The sequence below is a fragment of the Setaria viridis genome, chromosome 4 (assembly GCF_005286985.2).
Source record: "Setaria viridis chromosome 4, Setaria_viridis_v4.0, whole genome shotgun sequence".
Lineage (NCBI taxonomy): Eukaryota > Viridiplantae > Streptophyta > Magnoliopsida > Poales > Poaceae > Setaria > Setaria viridis.
The window spans coordinates 404,941-423,358 of record NC_048266.2 but is presented as its reverse complement, the minus strand read 5'-3'; the positions used below and the strand labels follow the sequence as shown (position 1 = coordinate 423,358).

General features: G+C 47.6%; 1 protein-coding gene across 1 annotated transcript; it reads left to right on the top strand.

Moving 5' to 3' along the window:
• Nucleotides 1–12,844: 12,844 nt before the first annotated feature.
• On the top strand, nt 12,845–13,783 carry LOC117852407 (cell number regulator 10). Its single transcript, XM_034734508.2, has one exon. It carries the CDS (start codon nt 12,860–12,862, stop codon nt 13,541–13,543), a length of 684 nt encoding a protein of 227 aa, XP_034590399.1. The 5' UTR covers nt 12,845–12,859; the 3' UTR covers nt 13,544–13,783.
• The last annotated feature ends 4,635 nt before the right edge of the window (nt 13,784–18,418 follow it).

Below are 18,418 nucleotides of genomic sequence, written 5' to 3'. Positions count from 1 at the left end.
GACTAAGGTCGAAAAGTGATGGTGTTCGTGATCAAGTGTTTGAAAGTACTAATCTCATACCTAGTATGGGATAGGGAAGCCTAGTACCTGATTGAACCGGCAAGTGGCTTATACCCCTGCTATTCTTAGAACGTAGTTCCCATGATGCATCATATGGTGCAAGTACAGTCACAGTACGGTAGAGACCGAGACTATGGGGCATTGCATGCCAAAGGCAGTTTGGACCTGACATGCGCTTGGGAATTGATAGGGACGGCCGACAAGTAAAGCGACCATTTGTGGTGCGCGGATGTCGTGAGATTAGGTTCACCATGCATATTTAAGAAATTCGATTTGATTTGTCTGCCTCTCACAGTTTGGGACTACTTGATCGCTATGCTACACTGAGTAAGAATGGAACTTGATGATGATGTTAATATTAATGCTTGTCATAAATTGCTTAGAAATTTGTTTTTTGCTTGGTTAGTATAGTGGATAACTTAGATTGGTAAATGAATATAGAACTTGTGGCTAAAATGTTGAAAGTAAGGACCTACTGTAGTCGCTTTTGGCAAAAACAAACCCCTCAGCCAAAAAGCCTTGCATGTCTAGAAGTTGGTGGAGTAGTTACCACCTGTCAGTTAAGTCTTGTTGAGCGTAGTCGCTCAGCCTTGTTGTGGCAAATCTTTTCAGGTGATGTTGGCGTCTCTGAGTTTGCTACAAGTGGCACTTGGCCTCCCCAGCTTCCTCCTGGGTGGACAGTCGAGTGAGATCCCTCCTCAGACGGCGAGGATCGGGATCAGTGATGTCATGATCGGCCTCTTCATGACGTCCGGCAACGGCGCTAGCTTCCGTTGATTTATTTCCACTGCTTAAGAACTCTACAAACTATGTTGGAATTTTGAACCTAATGATATAATGAATTAATTGGGATGATCTATTATAATCTCTGGAACCACTCACCTTCATGTGAGCTATGCTTTCTCGGTCCTGTGAAGTGGTTTACCGGATGAAATCCGACGGACTGCCGGGTTAACTTGATTAAAGCACCAGATCGCGTGTTAGGCGACTTAAATGTGCTTTAGCCACGTTAATTTGAGCGGTTTCGCCACAGCTGGTACCAGAGCAGGTTAGTAGGACAGAGAAGACAATAGATCCTAAACACCTCTTTCTAAATAAAACTTGCAAGAAATGTATTTGAAAATTCTCGTACGATTGTTAAGGATGAACTTAGTGCGAGAGGCCCTAGGGGAATTTTGGGTTATTTAAGGTGGCTATTAGCTATTGGTTATTTTACTGACTTCCAGCACTTCACCCACGTGTATCATATGTGCGCCGAGTTCCGCATCACGAGTATGCAAGGGGTGATAGGGAGTTCTATTCAAAAGAACCTATCATCGCGGTTGTTTTTCGCCCACGTTTATTATACGTGCGCAAGGTTCCGTATGATGATTCATGCGAAGGGTGGTATGGTTCGATTCTAACGATCCTATCATCACGGTTGTTCACCCACGTTTATGATACGTGCACATGATTCCGCATCACGAGTATGCGAAGGGTTATATGGTCCTATTCGAAGGGGTCTATTTCCATGGTTGTTGCACTGTCCATGCAGCGTTAAACGCATGGGTGTCGTTTCTATAGCAAGCGGTAATGAATGGGGACGCTTTCGTGAGTGCTGGCACGAAAGGTTCATGTGGTGGTGTTTTCTGCAGGTACACTAACTGCGCTCGTGTGGGAAAACGATATTAGAGACCCGACTAGATACTATAGAGAGAGGCGTAATTGTTGCCTTGCCACCGGTACTGACCACATAAGTCCAAAACTTTTTGGCAATTATTTGGGTAGCGAGGGTGATATAGGTCCTTCATGCATCAAGAACTAAAACCCGTGAACCCAAACCGTTAACTCAACCTTACCCTTGTGTTTAAGCTCTTCTTCGCGTTAAGGATTTTCTAGCTGCCTTTTCAGCATGTACCACTTGTCAAAGATCTGAGTGTATCACCCTGTTAGGATTTGTTTTCACTCCACTTTTGAAAACCAAACTTGTTGCCAGCTATCAGGAGAGAATGTTGGCAAAATTTAGGAATTCTTGGATGAGTACTTGTTGAGTTATGAGCTTTTTATCTAGCCTACCAAAATCTGTTTTTCACCCCGAGTTTTAATCTCACGTTTCTTTTATCGATCTTGGGTCCAGATGGCCGCTCCTGGGCACGTGATTCATGGCGCGGATGGCACCTCCCACTCTACGTGCCTGCACTTTGAGGGTTTTCCCGCTATCCTGTGGGACACCTTGAGGTGGTTTGGGTACCAGTCGCCGCCTCTTTATGCAGGACACGAGTACCAAGAGCACGGAGTGCAGCGGTGCAGCGTGCGTGTGGTCGTACCTCCACCCCTAGTGCAGCCCAAGTGGCCCCAGCTTGAGGTTTCGACCTATGGTCATACCCTCGAGGATACCTGGGAGTCCGCTGCCTTGCAGACCCTCACCCAGTTTTGCTGGCTACACCCTCTCGAGGTTCTTTTGGATCCGATTGGCTTGTTCCCCGCCAGGGACAAGTTGGACGCCACTTGCCTTGACCGAGTAAACAACATGGAGGTGTTGGCAACCTCACACCTGCTGGTCACCATCTCCACCGCGACGCGGTGCATGACTGCGTTATACCGACTGGTTGAGCTCCAGGGGAGAGCTATGGCTGTCTTGGCTCGGATAGCTGTAGACACCCAGGAGCATCTCAATACCACCAAGAGAGATTTGGTGGAACAGTCATATCAGCTCATCCAGAGGGGTATACGGATTTCTGACATGGAGACCCGGATTACCGAGCTAGAGGAAGAGGTGACCGACATGGAGCATGATATGGTACTGCTTGCTGAGGAAAAGCTAGAGGTTGAGATGGAGCTCGCTGTTGCTAATGCGCACTTGGATGAGCACCACGCCGAGCTCAACACCATCCATGCGCAGGAGTAGCAGGGGGGGAATGACCCTATGGAGGAGGAGGAGGAGGAGGAAGACCCCGAGGAGATAGAGGGAGTCTCGAGCATGGACTTTGAGGTGGTTCAGTCTCTACCCCGAGTTGGTGACGCCCCTTCTCCGATGCACAGTGTTTCCTCTGTGGGCAACCTAGATGACTTTTAGATTGTGGTTGTAGTAAGTTGGTCTTTTGTGGTACTCCTCGGCAACCTATATTTTTGGATGGTGATGTAATAGGTTAGCCTTGAGTTGAGTACTCTTCCTGTGTTAAGAAACTTGTCATGAAATGAGTGTGGTGGCGATAATCCTGGTAGATTCAGTTCCTATTTTCACCTCGCTTTTGCTTCCACTTCTGCCCACTTTTGGGATGCACTTTGAATATCAATGTTGTGTGAAAACTTGTGCTGTAGCCGCTCATGAAATTTTAGCTCTTTTGGATTTGTCAAACTCGGCCCACCTCTAGCTATAGTGACCTCCGCCGGCTTGGCCCGACCCCTCGCAGCAGGTCTCCGCCTCGCCCGACCCCTCATCGCGAGGCTCCGTCTCGCCCGACTCCGGGCGCTAAGGGTCGGATGTATCAGGACCCACGGGACAGAGCTTCGCCTCGCCCAAGAACGTGCGCGGACCAGCAGACGAGGGCGCGGATCTTGTGGGCCCCCACCGATCTCGCTATAAATGCAACCGATGGGACCCGACGGCAACCATCCAAGCCTTACGCGCATAGAAACCAAATTTACTTGCCAGAGTCTTGACCCGTGATTCTTGACACTGACAGTTGGCGAGCCAGGAGCAATCAAATTTCTGACTAAGATGGCAAAGAAGGAGATATGCACCTACTCGATAAAGGATAATACCGCTATCCTTTTCACTATTGGCAAGATGGATGCTTATAATTCTGCACATAACAATTGTCCTTATGATTGAGCAAGCTTTGGATTATACGGCTAATGGAAAAGTGTACTCTTGCAGATGGTGCACCTGACCCGCTCCGGATCAGCCCCGAGTGGCAGTGGGGATAACCAGGCACCCCCACCACCACCGCCCCTTCCGCCATCGCTCACGGATGTCCTGGCTGCCCAAACCGAACTCCTGCGACACTTGGTCCAAGGGCAGCAGTAGCAGCAGGGAGGACGAGGTCCCCGGCACCATCAGGTCGCACGGTATGAGGATTTCCTAGGCACGCAGCCCCCGACCTTCCACAAGTCAGAGGACCCGCTGGATGCTGATGCGTGAATTCATACGATTGAATCCAAGTTTGAGCTCCTCACCGCCCCATGCGCCGACCCGAATAAGGCCTAGTTCGTAGCACAGCAGCTGCGTGGTTTCACTCATCTTTGGTGGGACCACTATCATGCTATGCTGCTGGCCGATCACGTTGTCGGCTGGGATGAGTTCAAGACCGCCTTCAAGGGCCATCACATCCCGAATGGCTTGCTAGAGCATAAGCTCAACGAGTTCCTAGCTCTCACCCAGGGAAACCGTGACGTCCTGCATTATGCACAGGCCTTCAACGATCTGTGCCGCTATGCCGGCTATCATGCAGACACAAATGAGAAGAAGCAGGATAGGTTTCACAGAGGATTGAGCCTGAAGCTTAGAGAGAGGTTGAACCCGATAAAGGTGGATATGTACAATGAGCTGGTCAACTTGACCATCTCACAAAAGGATTGCATGATGGCTCTTGCAGCCGAGAGAAAGAGGAAGAACCCGATGCCATTACCCGGTGCTTCCGCACCCAAGCTCAGAATGGTTCCTTCTGCAACGCCCCGCAGGCCACAACAGTCGGGAAGATGGGTTGCTCGTCCACCACCATTGGCAGCACCTCATTTCCCGGGACTCCAGCCGCAGGCACTGAGGCCGACCTTACCACCGCCGTCCCACCCTGCCAATGGAAACCGCTGCTTCACTTGTGGTCTTACGGGACACTTCGCCAAGGACTGCCCTAGAAACAAAGATCAGCGCCCAGGTCAGAGAAATGCGATGACCAACAAGGGAAAGAAGCCCAAGGTGCAGATTCGTCAGGGTCGGCTGAACTTCACCAACGCAGCAGAGCTTCCCGAAGGTGCACCAGTGATGATGGGTACATTTCTTATCCACAATCAATCAGCTTTGATTTTGTTTGACTCAGGAGCATCACAAAGTTTTATTGGAAGAAAAACTAGTGACAAATATGGGTTGAAAGAATGTCAAACAAAAGGGTCTTTTATGATATCTACCCCGGGTGGGAAAATCACGTCAGATAAGATGAATGTCAATGTGCCCATTAAGCTAGGCAAAACCCTCTTTAAGGAAAATCTCATTATCCTTGGTCTAGAAGGGATTGATGTTATCTTGGGTATGGATTGGATGATTAGACACCAAGTCATTCTAGACGTCTCAACCCGAACTGTCCATATTAACTCACCTCACCAGGGCAACTCTATTGTCCAATTGCCTCGCCAAGAATGTGTAAATTCTTGTGCGTATCCCGCAGTTGAGACACGGCTAGAGGACATCCCTGTAGTCTGTGAGTATTCCGATGTGTTTCCTGATGACTTGACGGGCATGCCGCTCGACCGAGATGTGGAGTTTTCTATAGAGTTGATCCCCGGCACGGCCCCTATTTCCAAGAGACCTTATAGAATGCCACCGGCCGAGCTGGCTAAGTTAAAAACCCAATTGCATGAGTTGTTGGAGAAAGGTTTCATACGCCCAAGTACTTCACCTTGAGGTTGTCCAGCCTTGTTTGTGAAAAAGAAGGATAAGAGTCTACGAATGTGTGTAGGTTACCGACCCCTCAATGCGGTGACTATCAAGAATAAGTATCCTCTTCCCCACATTGATGTCATGTTTGATCAATTGGCTGGAGCAAAAGTGTTCTCAAAGATTGATCTTCGCTCCGGTTACCATCAAATCAAGATTCGATCTTGTGATATTCCTAAGACTGCTTTCTCCACACAGTATGGACTATACGAGTATCTTGTTATGTCTTTTGGACTCACTAATGCACCCGCTTATTTCATGTACCTCATGAATTCGGTGTTCATGCCCGAGTTGGACAAGTTCATCATGGTATTCATTGATGATATCTTGGTGTACTCGAAGAACGAAAAAGAACATGCCGAGCATCTTCAAGTGGTCCTTCAGCGTTTGAGGGATCATCAGCTTTCTGCCAAATTCTCCAAGTATGAGTTTTGGTTAGAGAGTGTTAAATTCTTGGGACACACGATCTCTCGAGATGGCATAGCAGTCGACCCCAGCAAAGTACAAGAGGTCATGGACTGGAAGCCACTCACTTCGGTTCATCAGATCCGAAGTTTTCTTGGTCTAGCAGGCTGTTATCGGTGATTCATCCCGGATTTCTCAAAAATCGCTAAGCCTATGACGGAGTTGTTAAATAAAGGAGCCAAGTTCATGTGGAGTGATAAATGTGAAGAAGCCCTCCACACCCTGAGAAGACTCTTGACTTCTGCCCTAGTCTTAGCTCAACCTGATACCACTAAGCCGTTCGACGTGTACTGTGACGCCTCAGGCACTGGACTTGGATGTGTTCTTATGCAGGACAACCGAGTCATTGCCTATGCCTCACGTGCGTTACAGCCTCACGAACTGAACTACCCTACACATGATCTTGAGTTGGCAGCACTGATTCATGCCTTAAAAATATGGAGACACTATCTGATGGGCACTCACTGCAATATCTACACCGATCACAAGAGCCTCAAGTACATCTTCACTCAAGCGGATCTTAATATGCGCCAAAGAAGATGGTTAGAGCTAATCAAGGATTATGCATTGGAACTGCATTATCACCCTGGCAAGACTAACTTGGTAGTAGATGCTCTTAGCCACAAGGTCCATTGCAATTGTTTGTCGGCAACTAACTTCACAGAAACCCAATGTCATGAGATGGGAAAACTTAGTTTGGAAATAATTCCCCATGACACCTTAGGTCATGTTGCCGTTGAATCTACCTTAGAAGACCAGATTGAGTCGGCACAGTTAGAAGATAAGGAAATAAAGCTAATTAAGGGGAAAGTTGCGCAGAAGGATGAGGGGTATAACCATTTACGAAAGGATGAAAATGGGATAGTGTACTATAAAAACCGACTCGTTGTTCCGTCTAACCCTGATCTTAAGAAGCAGATCCTAGATGAAGCACATCTCTCCAAGTTTTCGGTTCATCCTGGCAGCAATAAAATGTATCATGACCTCCGTCAAACTTTTTGGTGGAGTGGAATGAAACCGGAAATTACGCGCTATGTCCCGGAGTGCGACACGTGTCAACATGTCAAGGCAAGCCATTTGAAGGTAGCAGGAACCTTGCAACCGCTACCTATTCCATCTTGGAAATGGGAAGATATCAGCATGGATTTCATTGTGGGATTACCCGTTACCTCTCAGCGCCATGATTCTATTTGGGTTATAGTGGATCGCCTCACTAAGACGGCACACTTCCTTCCCGTTCACACTACCCATACAGCCCGAAAATATGCAGAGTTATATCTTGACCGTATTGTTTCTTTGCATGGTGTTCTGAAGACGATCATCTTCGATCGAGGTGCTCAGTTTGTGGCACGATTTTGGGAACAATTGCAATCATCACTTGGCACCAAGCTAATTCGTAGCTCCACTTACCACCCTTTGACTGATGGCCAAACCGAAAGGGTAAATCAAATCCTAGAAGACATGCTACGCACTTGCGTCATACACTTTGACAAGAATTGGGACAAATGCTTGCCATTAGCAGAGTTTTCTTACAATAATAGCTACCAGTCAAGCTTAAAAATGGCACCCTTCGAGGCCTTATATGGCAGAAGGTGTCGAACCCCTTTGAGTTGGTCACAAGCCAGAGAGAGAAGAATCTACAGATCCGACTTGGTGATGGAAGCCGAAGAACAAGTAAGAGTGATTCAGGCACATCTAAAAGCCGCCCAATCACGACAGAAAAGTTACTCCGACAAAAGGAGGAGACCCTTGCAATTCGATATTGGTGATCATGTATACCTCCGAGTCTCCCCGTTACATTGGCCCCTATGAGATCATGGAGATATGCGGACCCGTTGCATACCGGATTAAGCTTCCCGAACAGCTCTCAACTATTTATGACGTCTTCCATGTCTCCCAACTGAAGAAATGTGCCCAAGTCCCGATCGAAATCTTGGAGCAGGAACAACTTGAAATTGAACCCGACTTATCCTGTACGAAATATCCTGCCAAGGTCCTCGATCGTAAGGAATGGTACACCCGACGGCAAGTTGTGAAGATGTATAAGATTCAGTGGAGTAACCACACTGAAGATGAAGCAACATGGGAAACAGAGGAATATCTGAATAAATATTTCGTGGTTTTCCTTTCAGCCAAGGAGGTAAGACCCACAAACTACAGTAGTTGTCCTTGCACTCGAATCTCGGGACGAGATTCTTTGTAAGGGGGGGTAGGCTGTAACAACCTGGGTGCTCAAACGGTGTTTTAATCTTAAGATTAGTCCTAGTGCTTAAAGAAGAGCTTTGGCAACATTTAGGCAAGTGGAAGTACCCTTTTTCCCTCATAAGAAGCCCATCAAAACCTGGTATACCAATCTGTGTTGTTTTGTCCAAAATCCAGGTCAAAATTCCCTTAGTTTGGTCAACTCAGCCTCCTTTAGCCATCCCGGCTAAGTCTGGCAAATTAGCCCGACCTGGCACCTTAAGGCGGGTTTATCTTTTAAAAGATGAGCAGACCATCAAGAAATCCCTTTTTAGAAGTTGGAGAACTAAGTTTCTACAACAACTTTGTTAATTAGACCTTGGTCCAATTCACCTCCGAAGCATCCCAAATCTGCAGCTCAAGTCAACCCAGAACCCTAAAAACCAGCCAAGCTGTCGTTTTTCTCTAAGTCCTGGACACCGGCGTTCCTCCAAACTTTGGAGCTTTGAATCTCCAAATCCACAGCGTTTTTGAACTCGGTCAAGTTACAAAAGTTGGACCTTGGTCTCTATACTACAACTTGTGTGAAGGGAGTCAATGTGGTGCGGTTTGAAAATCAGAAAATCCAGGGGCTTGAAGATGGGCTCGGCAAGTATCTCGCGGATCCGTCGGCCAGACAGTGCCAGAGCGCGCGTGCGCCGCGCTCCAGAGCGCCGCCGCCGTGTGGCGTGACCTCGCTGGCGAGCGCCACCTCGCCCAGTCGCCATCCGTGACAAGATGGGTCAACGCGCCTCGCTCCCCAGTCGCACGCAATGACGACCCGCAGTCCTCCGCTATGTCCCGTCTCGTCCTGCCCGAGGCCTCGCCGGCCGTGCGAGGCGCACTACCCGCAGCTCCGCCATTGCCCCGGCCACTCTGCGACCGAAGACCGGCCGCTGCCGCGCCGGTGCTGCCTTACCTCCCGCGTGCATCCATCCCACCAGGATCCCCGACCGCGCGCCCCAACACCTTCCGACCCTCCCGTCACACCCCGGCCGCGCTGCCCGCGTGCGCGCCCTGCGACGTTGCCGCCTCCGCCAACCACCGCACAGGCAGTGACAGCTCCTCCCCTGCCTCGCCAGTAGCGTGCCCCGACCGAGCCGCTAGTCCCGCGCATGCTCGCGACACACCGTTCGCCCTGTCACCTCACCTGCAGCGCCCTCGCCTGCAGTGCCCTTCCCTCCCTCCTATCCGCCAATGCCGCCGCCGCCATCGATGGCCGCGACAGCACGCGCCTGCCCTTTTCCGGCTCACCGGCGCATGCCTTCGTCCAGTAACCAGTGTGACGCGACCCCACACTCATGCAGACCTAGCAGATCCACATGCCCAGCAAACTCGCTTTGCCCCAGCCCCCAAATCCTTGCTGCCCAACCAGAGCAAGATTGCGTCCGAGCTTGCCAATGGAGGCACCGACCAATCACCACCGCGATGGAGCACTTCCTTCTCCCTCGATCTTATCCTCTCACCCACTCGAGCTCGTTTCCATCCTCTGAACACTTCCGCGCATCTATAAAAAGGTACCGAAGCCTCTTACCGGAGTTCTCTTCGCCACCACCGCCATTGCCGCACTACTCGCTCTATTTTTCTCCACCGCACTCGCCGCCGCACACTCCTCTGCTTCGCGCTCAAGCGCCGCCGCCTGAGCTCTCTGTGGAGCTCCCCCTTCCACCCAACCCCGTGACTTGCCGACCCCACCAGCCGCTTCGCACAGCTCTAGAGCTTGCTTGTTGCCCACAAGAAGCACCACCGCCGCCGAAATGCCATTGTTCCTCATTCTGCCTCGGCTCGTTTCTTCCCGACCCCGAGACCTCGTCAGTAGGACCGGAGGTGAGCTGCCGACCCCTTCCCAACTCTCCCCGACCCTGTCCACCTCGCTCGACCCTGTCCGCCTCACCCGAGTGTTGTCCGCCTCGCCCGAGGGCTCGGTTGTGTGTTTTCTTTTGACCGAGGGTATCTGTGTAAAATTCCGAGGACATCTCTGTGTTAAATCTGAGGATCCCGGTACAGTTATTCCTTAATTCTAAGAATCATATCGTAAGTTTTCCCCGATCCGACTCTTTTAACTCGAATGAAATCGATAGAAACTTGGAATTTACATCTTAAATCGAGGAAAAATCAGAAAAATGTGAAATCACTTTGGTTGGAATCCTTATTCTGAGTAGAATCCAATAAAATGGGTTTCGCACCTTTTCCTATAGTTTTGCTACAGTTTTGGATTTAAATCCTTGCAAATACTATTGAAATCACCGTCTAAGCGTTTTACCCTTGCATTGCATCTCGTGTAGAGTTGAACGTCGCTGACGGCACGTACGAGCTGCGCCCGGTGCCCGCAGAAGGAGCCATAGCTGAGCCGCCGCCTGCAAGAGTTGAGCCCATGCACGCCGAGGACCAGTTTGCTACCGCCCCGCTTGAAGGCAAGCCCCGGAGCATAACCCAATCTTTCTAAACTTGTGCATGCCTTCTATTGTTAATGTTTATGCATTTACGTTTACAGGAGTTGTTCGGAAACTCTAGTTTCATGATCCTAGGTTCCTTTGCTCTGAATACTAGTATGGCAGGATCTCGAGTAGCTGCTTTGCTTAAATAGGACTCGGTAAAAGTTGAGTGATTTCCTGTCACTCGCGAGTTATAGGAGTTGCTTGCTTTCTTTTTGCAACAACTATAAGGACGATGGACGGGACTGGGCTTATGATCGGTACTCGGTGGTTTGCCCTGTCTATCTACATGAAAACTTGGACTAAGGTCGAAAAGTGATGGTGTTCGTGATCAAGTGTTTGAAAGTATTAATCTCGTACCTAGTATGGGATAGGGAAGCCTAGTACCTGATTGAACCAGCAAGTGGCTTAAACCCCTGCTGTCCTTGGAACGTAGTTCCCATGGTGCATCATGTGGGTGCAAGTGCGGTCACAGTACGGTAGAGACCGGGACTGTGGGGCATTGCATGCCAAAGGTAGTTTGGACCTAACATGCGCTTGGGAATTGATGGGGACGGCCGACAAGTGAAGCGACCATTTGTAATGAATTTCGAACATGCGCTTGGGAATAAGGACTCTGCAAACTATGTTGGAATTTCGAACCTGATGATGTAATGAATTAATGTACTTGTTTAATTGGGATGATCTATTGTAATCTCTGGAATCACTCACCTTTGTGTGAGCTATGCTTTCTCGGTCCTGTGAAGTGGTTTATCGGATGAAATCTGATGGACTGCTGGGTTAACTTGATTAAAGCACCAGATCGCGTGTTAGGCGACTTAAATGTGCTTTAGCCACGTTAATTTGAGCGGTTCCGCCACAGATACTAGATGTGTAGTCCTTGGACTATGTAAAGGAGCCTAGGAGTGTCCCCGATGGACCTAGGTCGTCCTCCACACAAGCTAGGCGTGTTTTACTCATAGTTCGGGGCAGTTTGGAAAGGGTTGGCATGAGTACCCCTTGCGCACCATTGATCGGGTGTGCGAGCCGCAAGATCCTCGAGTCGTGTCGGTAAAGAGTACACCCTTACAAAGTTAAATCAATTCGAATTGTCACGCTCTCGGTTATGAACAAGCTCAAGTCCCATAAATTCATCAGATGCTTTTAATACTTGTTCATTTATTTATGCTCTATGTTACCACGATTGATGCAATTGTTTTCAACTAAAATTTGTGGTGGGTTTGGATAAGATTAATAAAACTTGCTAGTTATTTATAGGGTGTTATTCACATGCTTATGGTCAACAATTAAGGATAAGATGAGATAGGGTTTTGCAAATCTACTTAACCTTAAAGCCTTACTCCTTGTTCACCCTGATGCATGCTCCTTGTTATATATTTGCGTAAGACTTGCGAGTACCTTTTTTACTCATGTTGCTATCGCTCACTAAAGTTGCAAGTGAACCGGAGGCCTTGTTCGGTTACTTTTACCCCGCCGATCCGAGGTGGGTGATGAGTGACTAGAGCGGTCGTTTGTTGCTTCGATGGTGTTCTTGGACAACTACACCATCGTTTCTTTTGCGTTTATCTATCGTATCCGCTGCATAGATCTGCTCTTTTCATGGGTTAGATGTTGGGAAAATTTAAACCCTAATGTTTAACTTCATGTTGTTGTTTCATGAGTCCAAGACTTGTATTTTGGAACTCATTTAATTAAATTTCAGATTTGAACCATGTGTGTAATGAACTTGTAATTTAATTGTTGAACTTGTGTGGGGTTTAAAATTGCTCTTTATTATTCATGTGGTGATGTGCGATTTGTACGGTGGGTGTTGCTCGATCTTGGACATGTTGTGAAACACCTACCGGGACTACTGGATTTGTCTCTTATTATGTTGAATTGCACCGAGTCTTGCATCTCTAGATATGGATCGTCACTTGACACGTTGCAAGATAAGTAATTGTTGTCTCTCATCCTATTGGCATGACCGTCAATTCACGTAATTCAAAATTAAATTGGGCGGTTCTCACACTCACGACACGCATTGGATGGCAACCGGATCAGACCGATGCGCCACTTGCTCGCCGCCGGCCCCTATATAAGAGCACCACGGCTCGCTCCTTCATCCCCAGCAACGGCAAGCGCAAACGCCACTTGGCACCGAGCAAGAAGACACGACTGCAGCTCTGTACGTGCGCTAGCTACCTGTTACAAGCAACGCCAGCTCGCTCCACACCCCAGCGACCTGTATCCGGCGAAGCCCAGCGTGGCGGCGTCGTCGGCGCCGGTGACAGGCGTCCCCATGGGCGGCCCGCCTGTCGCCGCCGGCAATGCCACCAGCCAGTGGTCCTCGGGGCTCTTCGACTGCTTCGACGACTGCGGGCTGTGCTGCCTGACGTGCTGGTGCCCGTGCATCACGTTCGGGCGCGTCGCCGAGATCGTGGACCGGGGCGAGACGTCGTGCGGGACGAGCGGGGCGATGTACACGCTGCTGGCCTACCTCACGGGGTGCCAGTGGATCTACTCCTGCTCCTACCGCTCCAAGATGCGCGCCCAGTTCGGCCTCCCCGAGGACCCATGCTGCGACTGCTGCGTCCACTTCTTGTGCGAGCCCTGCGCACTCTGCCAGCAGTACAAGGAGCTCAAGGCCCGCGGCTTCGACCCCGACCTCGGATGGGACCTCAACGCCCAGCGCGGCGCCGGCGCCGGACAAGCCATGTACGCGCCTTCGGCACAGGGGATGGGGCGCTGATGGCCGCCGCATCCGTTCGCAATTGTGTTTGCAGGGTAAATTACATGTGCAACTGCGTTTGTTTAATGTCGTATGGTGACGGACAAGGGTTATTGTGATTGTAATGTAATGTCAGGATTGGTACGACGGAGAGGTGTGTACTATGTGACTGTGTGTGTTTAATTTCTTTCGGTCAAAAAGAAATGTGCATGTAAACATCATCAATTCATCAGTACGGAGTGTACGTTCCAATTTTTGTTACTACTGTATTCCATCAGTCCATGGTTTGGAATAAAAAGAATGGCAAGCAAGCGGTTCGGAAGTCAAACGAAGTGTCTCTCATGTGCTAATTAAATACTAATCGCATTTAACTTAATCTCCCATCTCCCGATCCTTTTTGAGAGACGCAACAACAGTGTCGTACGTACATCAATCAAATAAAATAAAGAGGCTTCATCAAAGACACCACAATACATCACGATTAACACAAATAAAGATCTCAACTGAGATCTGGTAGCCCAGCAATTTGCTTCAGTGAAAGTAGCAAACCATTCGCGATCATCACCCAATAAACCTCGTGCTGAGCAAGCCTCTTTAAACGTGCCATACAAAATTCCGTTAACCGTACGTACAAGCTCGTAACATTGAGCTCCTCTGGCAACTAACAGAAGCATTCTGAGATAATAATTCTCACCCTGAGAAGGATGAACATTATACATGCATCCAATCTTATAGGTCACACTGCCCCTGGGTTTCCACAACCGTGACGAGCTATCCCATATCCACCTAGTAGGAAAATCACAATACGATAATTCACGAGAAGCAGGATAGTTAGGATTTGCTACAAACCATTCAGTCAATGTGGTTTTCTGGAAAAAAGGAGTAGCAATCAAAGACACCAAGTTAGCTCCAGTGGCACACGACACTATATTCATGTTAAGTAAATGAACTGCCAATCTGTCAACAGCTGGAATCTTGTGATGCAGTTCAAAACCAAAAATACGCCAATATGCTTCCTTATCACATATATATCGACATTGAATATGTTCCATTATTTCGTCTTTAGCATATGCCACACCGGATTTATCTACTGACCACAACCTTTTATTAACTAGAAAAGTGCTACTCGATGATGCCTTCCTTTTCCCAGTCCTCCAAAATGTAACATTTGCTTGGTCAGGTCCCTTCGTCACATACTTACACAAATACTTAGCAATGTTTGACTGATTGCAAAATTCAACATTTATATGTGCTTGATATTTCTTCAACATGAATGTATTGTAAGGAACCACATAACGATTATCCAATCTAACACCATTCTTAATAATGTACCGTCCCATATCACGTCGCTTGTACATAATGAAACATCTCCTATCAGTAGTAGTTTCTGCTTGAAATTGCTTAGGAAAATACTTTGAACACGAACCATTCTTCATACAAGGGTAATTTTTATTATCATCACCACATGGACCATGCATCACAAATTCTTCCACGAGTGCATATCCAAGTGGATCTTCTTCAGGATCTAGTATTTTCAGTGGATATATACTTATCAATGACTAAAATAATGTTTGCCACCGCTATATCTTGGAGCCAAACCAATATATGAGCATGTGACAACCCTCTTTTCTGAAACTCGACACTTTGCATAACTGAAAGGAAATTGCTTTGTTAATATGTAAATCGTACAACAACAGTCGTACAAGATAAATCCGAGCAAAAAAACAATTTTATGATACCGTTGTAAAATGCAACAGAACCCAATAATGCATAAATTATACGTGTGTACATACAAAAATAGGTCCAAAAACAGAACCAGACTTAATATCATCCATTAATTCGCTCAGCTTCATATGATACACCCTACAGCCAACATCAGGTCTATCCGATGGTCGTTGCCCACACTCCAACTCCATAGTCTCTTCTATTTCTGGTCATTTTGGATTGCATGTAAATATCGTAAAAAAATGAGGAATACCATGCACCCTACATATAGCAACTGCATCTTGAAATTGCTGAGTTAAATACCGTCAACCACCAACAAAAGAAACCGGAATAACGTGTTGTTTCCCTATAGAAGAACCATCAATGCAACCTCTACTCACGGCATCAGTAATACCTTGAAAATGTTCACATATAAAGTCATCTTGGTGATCAGCTATCCAAGGCAGCCTACATTCTTCTATGCAGGCAAAAATATCAACTGCTGATTGAAAAGACAACCTTCCACAACATAAATATAGATTAGGCTGATCTCTCCTATAATGACAATTATAACAAGCATACTCCCATTTTTTTCGAGCACTAGCTTGTAACAGATCCGTATGCCTATACAAAATCCCAAGACGAAAGCCATGCTCGCCATAAGGAAACAACAATAGATATTGTAGTGCCATATGAGCAGGATGAAGACAAGAAATGTGTTGCAAGCTAGATGGTATACTATGCACTATGATATCTCATTTATAATTCTCAAGTGAAAAATCACCAACAACTAACCTAGCTATTTCACTTGTTGTCGGCACATTAAACTGAACAGGATCATCTTCATGTGCACCTACAATTCTTATACCTATATCTTCACCACCATGCTGAGCAAGAAGATCACGTGCCTTTCTGAATTGCTTCACCAAAGGGTTCCAATTATCCAGTATTGATATTAGATCATATTAACAATATCAAGATCCAAGCTGGTATCATCACTATCCTCATAAACAATAGTTGAAATTCTATTCCTAATTTCATGCTTCTTATCATATATGTATAGTTGAGCAAACTTAGGAGACTCACCTTCAACAGGCAAAGAACTAATACGATGATATAATAAACCATTAATTTTGAACACATAAGGGCCAGCACCATCATTAATTCCATCATCAATATTAGCAGCCATAGAAGTAAAAGCAAACGAGAAATTTTATTGTCTAATTCTATTCAGAAATTCTTGCACCGAGAATCTCCATCAAAATGCTACAAAGAAGCCAAAAACTCTAGCACTGCTTGAAAAGACGGCAAAAACACCTTGCCCCCTCTGCAACATAGATTGTAGATCACACAACATTGTCTCGAATCATGCTTACTACGTTCACCGTACCAAAACATAGCACCACAAAATGCGCATTCATAATCAACAGTGTCGTAGTATGACCGATTAGGATAAGATACTGTTTAATCCACAATAATCCCACATGCGAGCGATACGAGCACGCACACACCAGTTCTTGCACGCTGGTGAAACATCACGTAGCCCAGACCACACCATAATCAAAGTGGGTGGGTGATTCGAAGTAAGGGAAACTATGGGATCCCAATACACTAAAGCGAAGAGTCTATATTTGGACAGAACCCAAAACTAAAAAAGCTCTACCTATTAACATGTTGGCGGCCACATGTGCGTAGCAAAGAACACGTTGGCGTAGCAAAGAACACGTCAACACTACGTCGATGCATATGTACACACCACCGCTACCACCTACAACAAATTTTATGTATCTAACATAAACAGACACAGAGCAATCAAGCGCATTCTTATCCTTGAGGCCTCCAACTAGTGAAACGAAGACACGTAGCCCAGCGCCTCGGGGTGGAGCAACCCCCTGGACCTGGAACCGATAAGCCGAGAACCTAAGGGGCTTCCCGCAAAACTGCTCTAGTGGTAGCCCCGGGCGCCCGAGCCAGCCGCCATCGAACGGCCACAAATTCGAGGCGACGTGGCCAGGCCCAGCAGGTCGCGCCAAGATTCCCATTAACAGGCCGCAAAGCAGTCAAGCGCCCCCTCGAGGGGCAGGAAGCGGACACGTAGCTCCGTACCTCGGGACAGAGCACCTCGGGCCACGGGCACGCGGCAGGGGCGGGCGGCGGAGGGGGCTCCTCGTAAAATGCCGGAGGGGGCTCCTCGTAAAATGCCAGGCGGGCGCCTTTCCACAAAATCGGCACCTTTGCCTTACCGCAGGGTACACCACTCCCGTAAGGCAAATCCATTCTAGCCTTGAGATCAAGGGACCTGTGGTATGGGTTTTCAGATAAAATGTTTTGCTAATCAGATATATCTGATTTGCAACTTTGCCATTGGACCATCTTGCGATAATTTCATCTTCAGATCAAGGGACAGGATCCTGTCGCTGGCGATGTGACTGTTAGAAAATTAAAAAGTGTTGAATATATAATTTGTTTGCAATAGGGGGGCGCGACTATTGCTGGATAGGATGGCGTAGTGTTTCTGTTCATGCATGGTCACTGGCCAGTTGACAAACAGAAGCGCGGGTGGGCTCGGAGGAGGCCATCCGGCGGCGGAGGAGGTAGCCGGCTGGCGGCGCTCTGCCTCACCCGGGCCGTTTGTTTTCGAGGATCAAATAATGGTACGAGAAACGAAGCCCGGCTCGGCCAGGCCCATTCACGGCCCTTCATTTTCAAACAATTGGCTTTCGGCCTTCGCCTCCAATTCTGATTGCGGGCACTCCAGCAAGTGCCTATCCTCCTCCACTCCGTCTGCCTTCTTCTTTGAATCGAATTGTTTTTCCGATCCGCTCCTGTGACGAATCGAATTGTTTTTTTCTTTTTCCTCGTCGGTGCGCCAGCCGTTGGGTAATCTGGTATCGCGCTTTTTCAAATGCTGCGATCAGCCTGCCTTTGCGAATATGCAATTTTGTTTTGCAAAGTTGGATTATCAGAATATCCTTGGTAGCAGTATATCCACGGAGAGGTCCTCAATCCTGCTCATCCCAATTTAGAGATCATTTTGACTTTTCTACCTATGCACCTAGATATATAGATATCCAGAAAAACCAAAACGACTTATAATTTGAAACGGAGGGAGTAGGATTCTATGGACAATGCGATCACGCGACAAAAACCGATTTCATGGACAGATTAATTCGGTCCGTTCTATGATATACC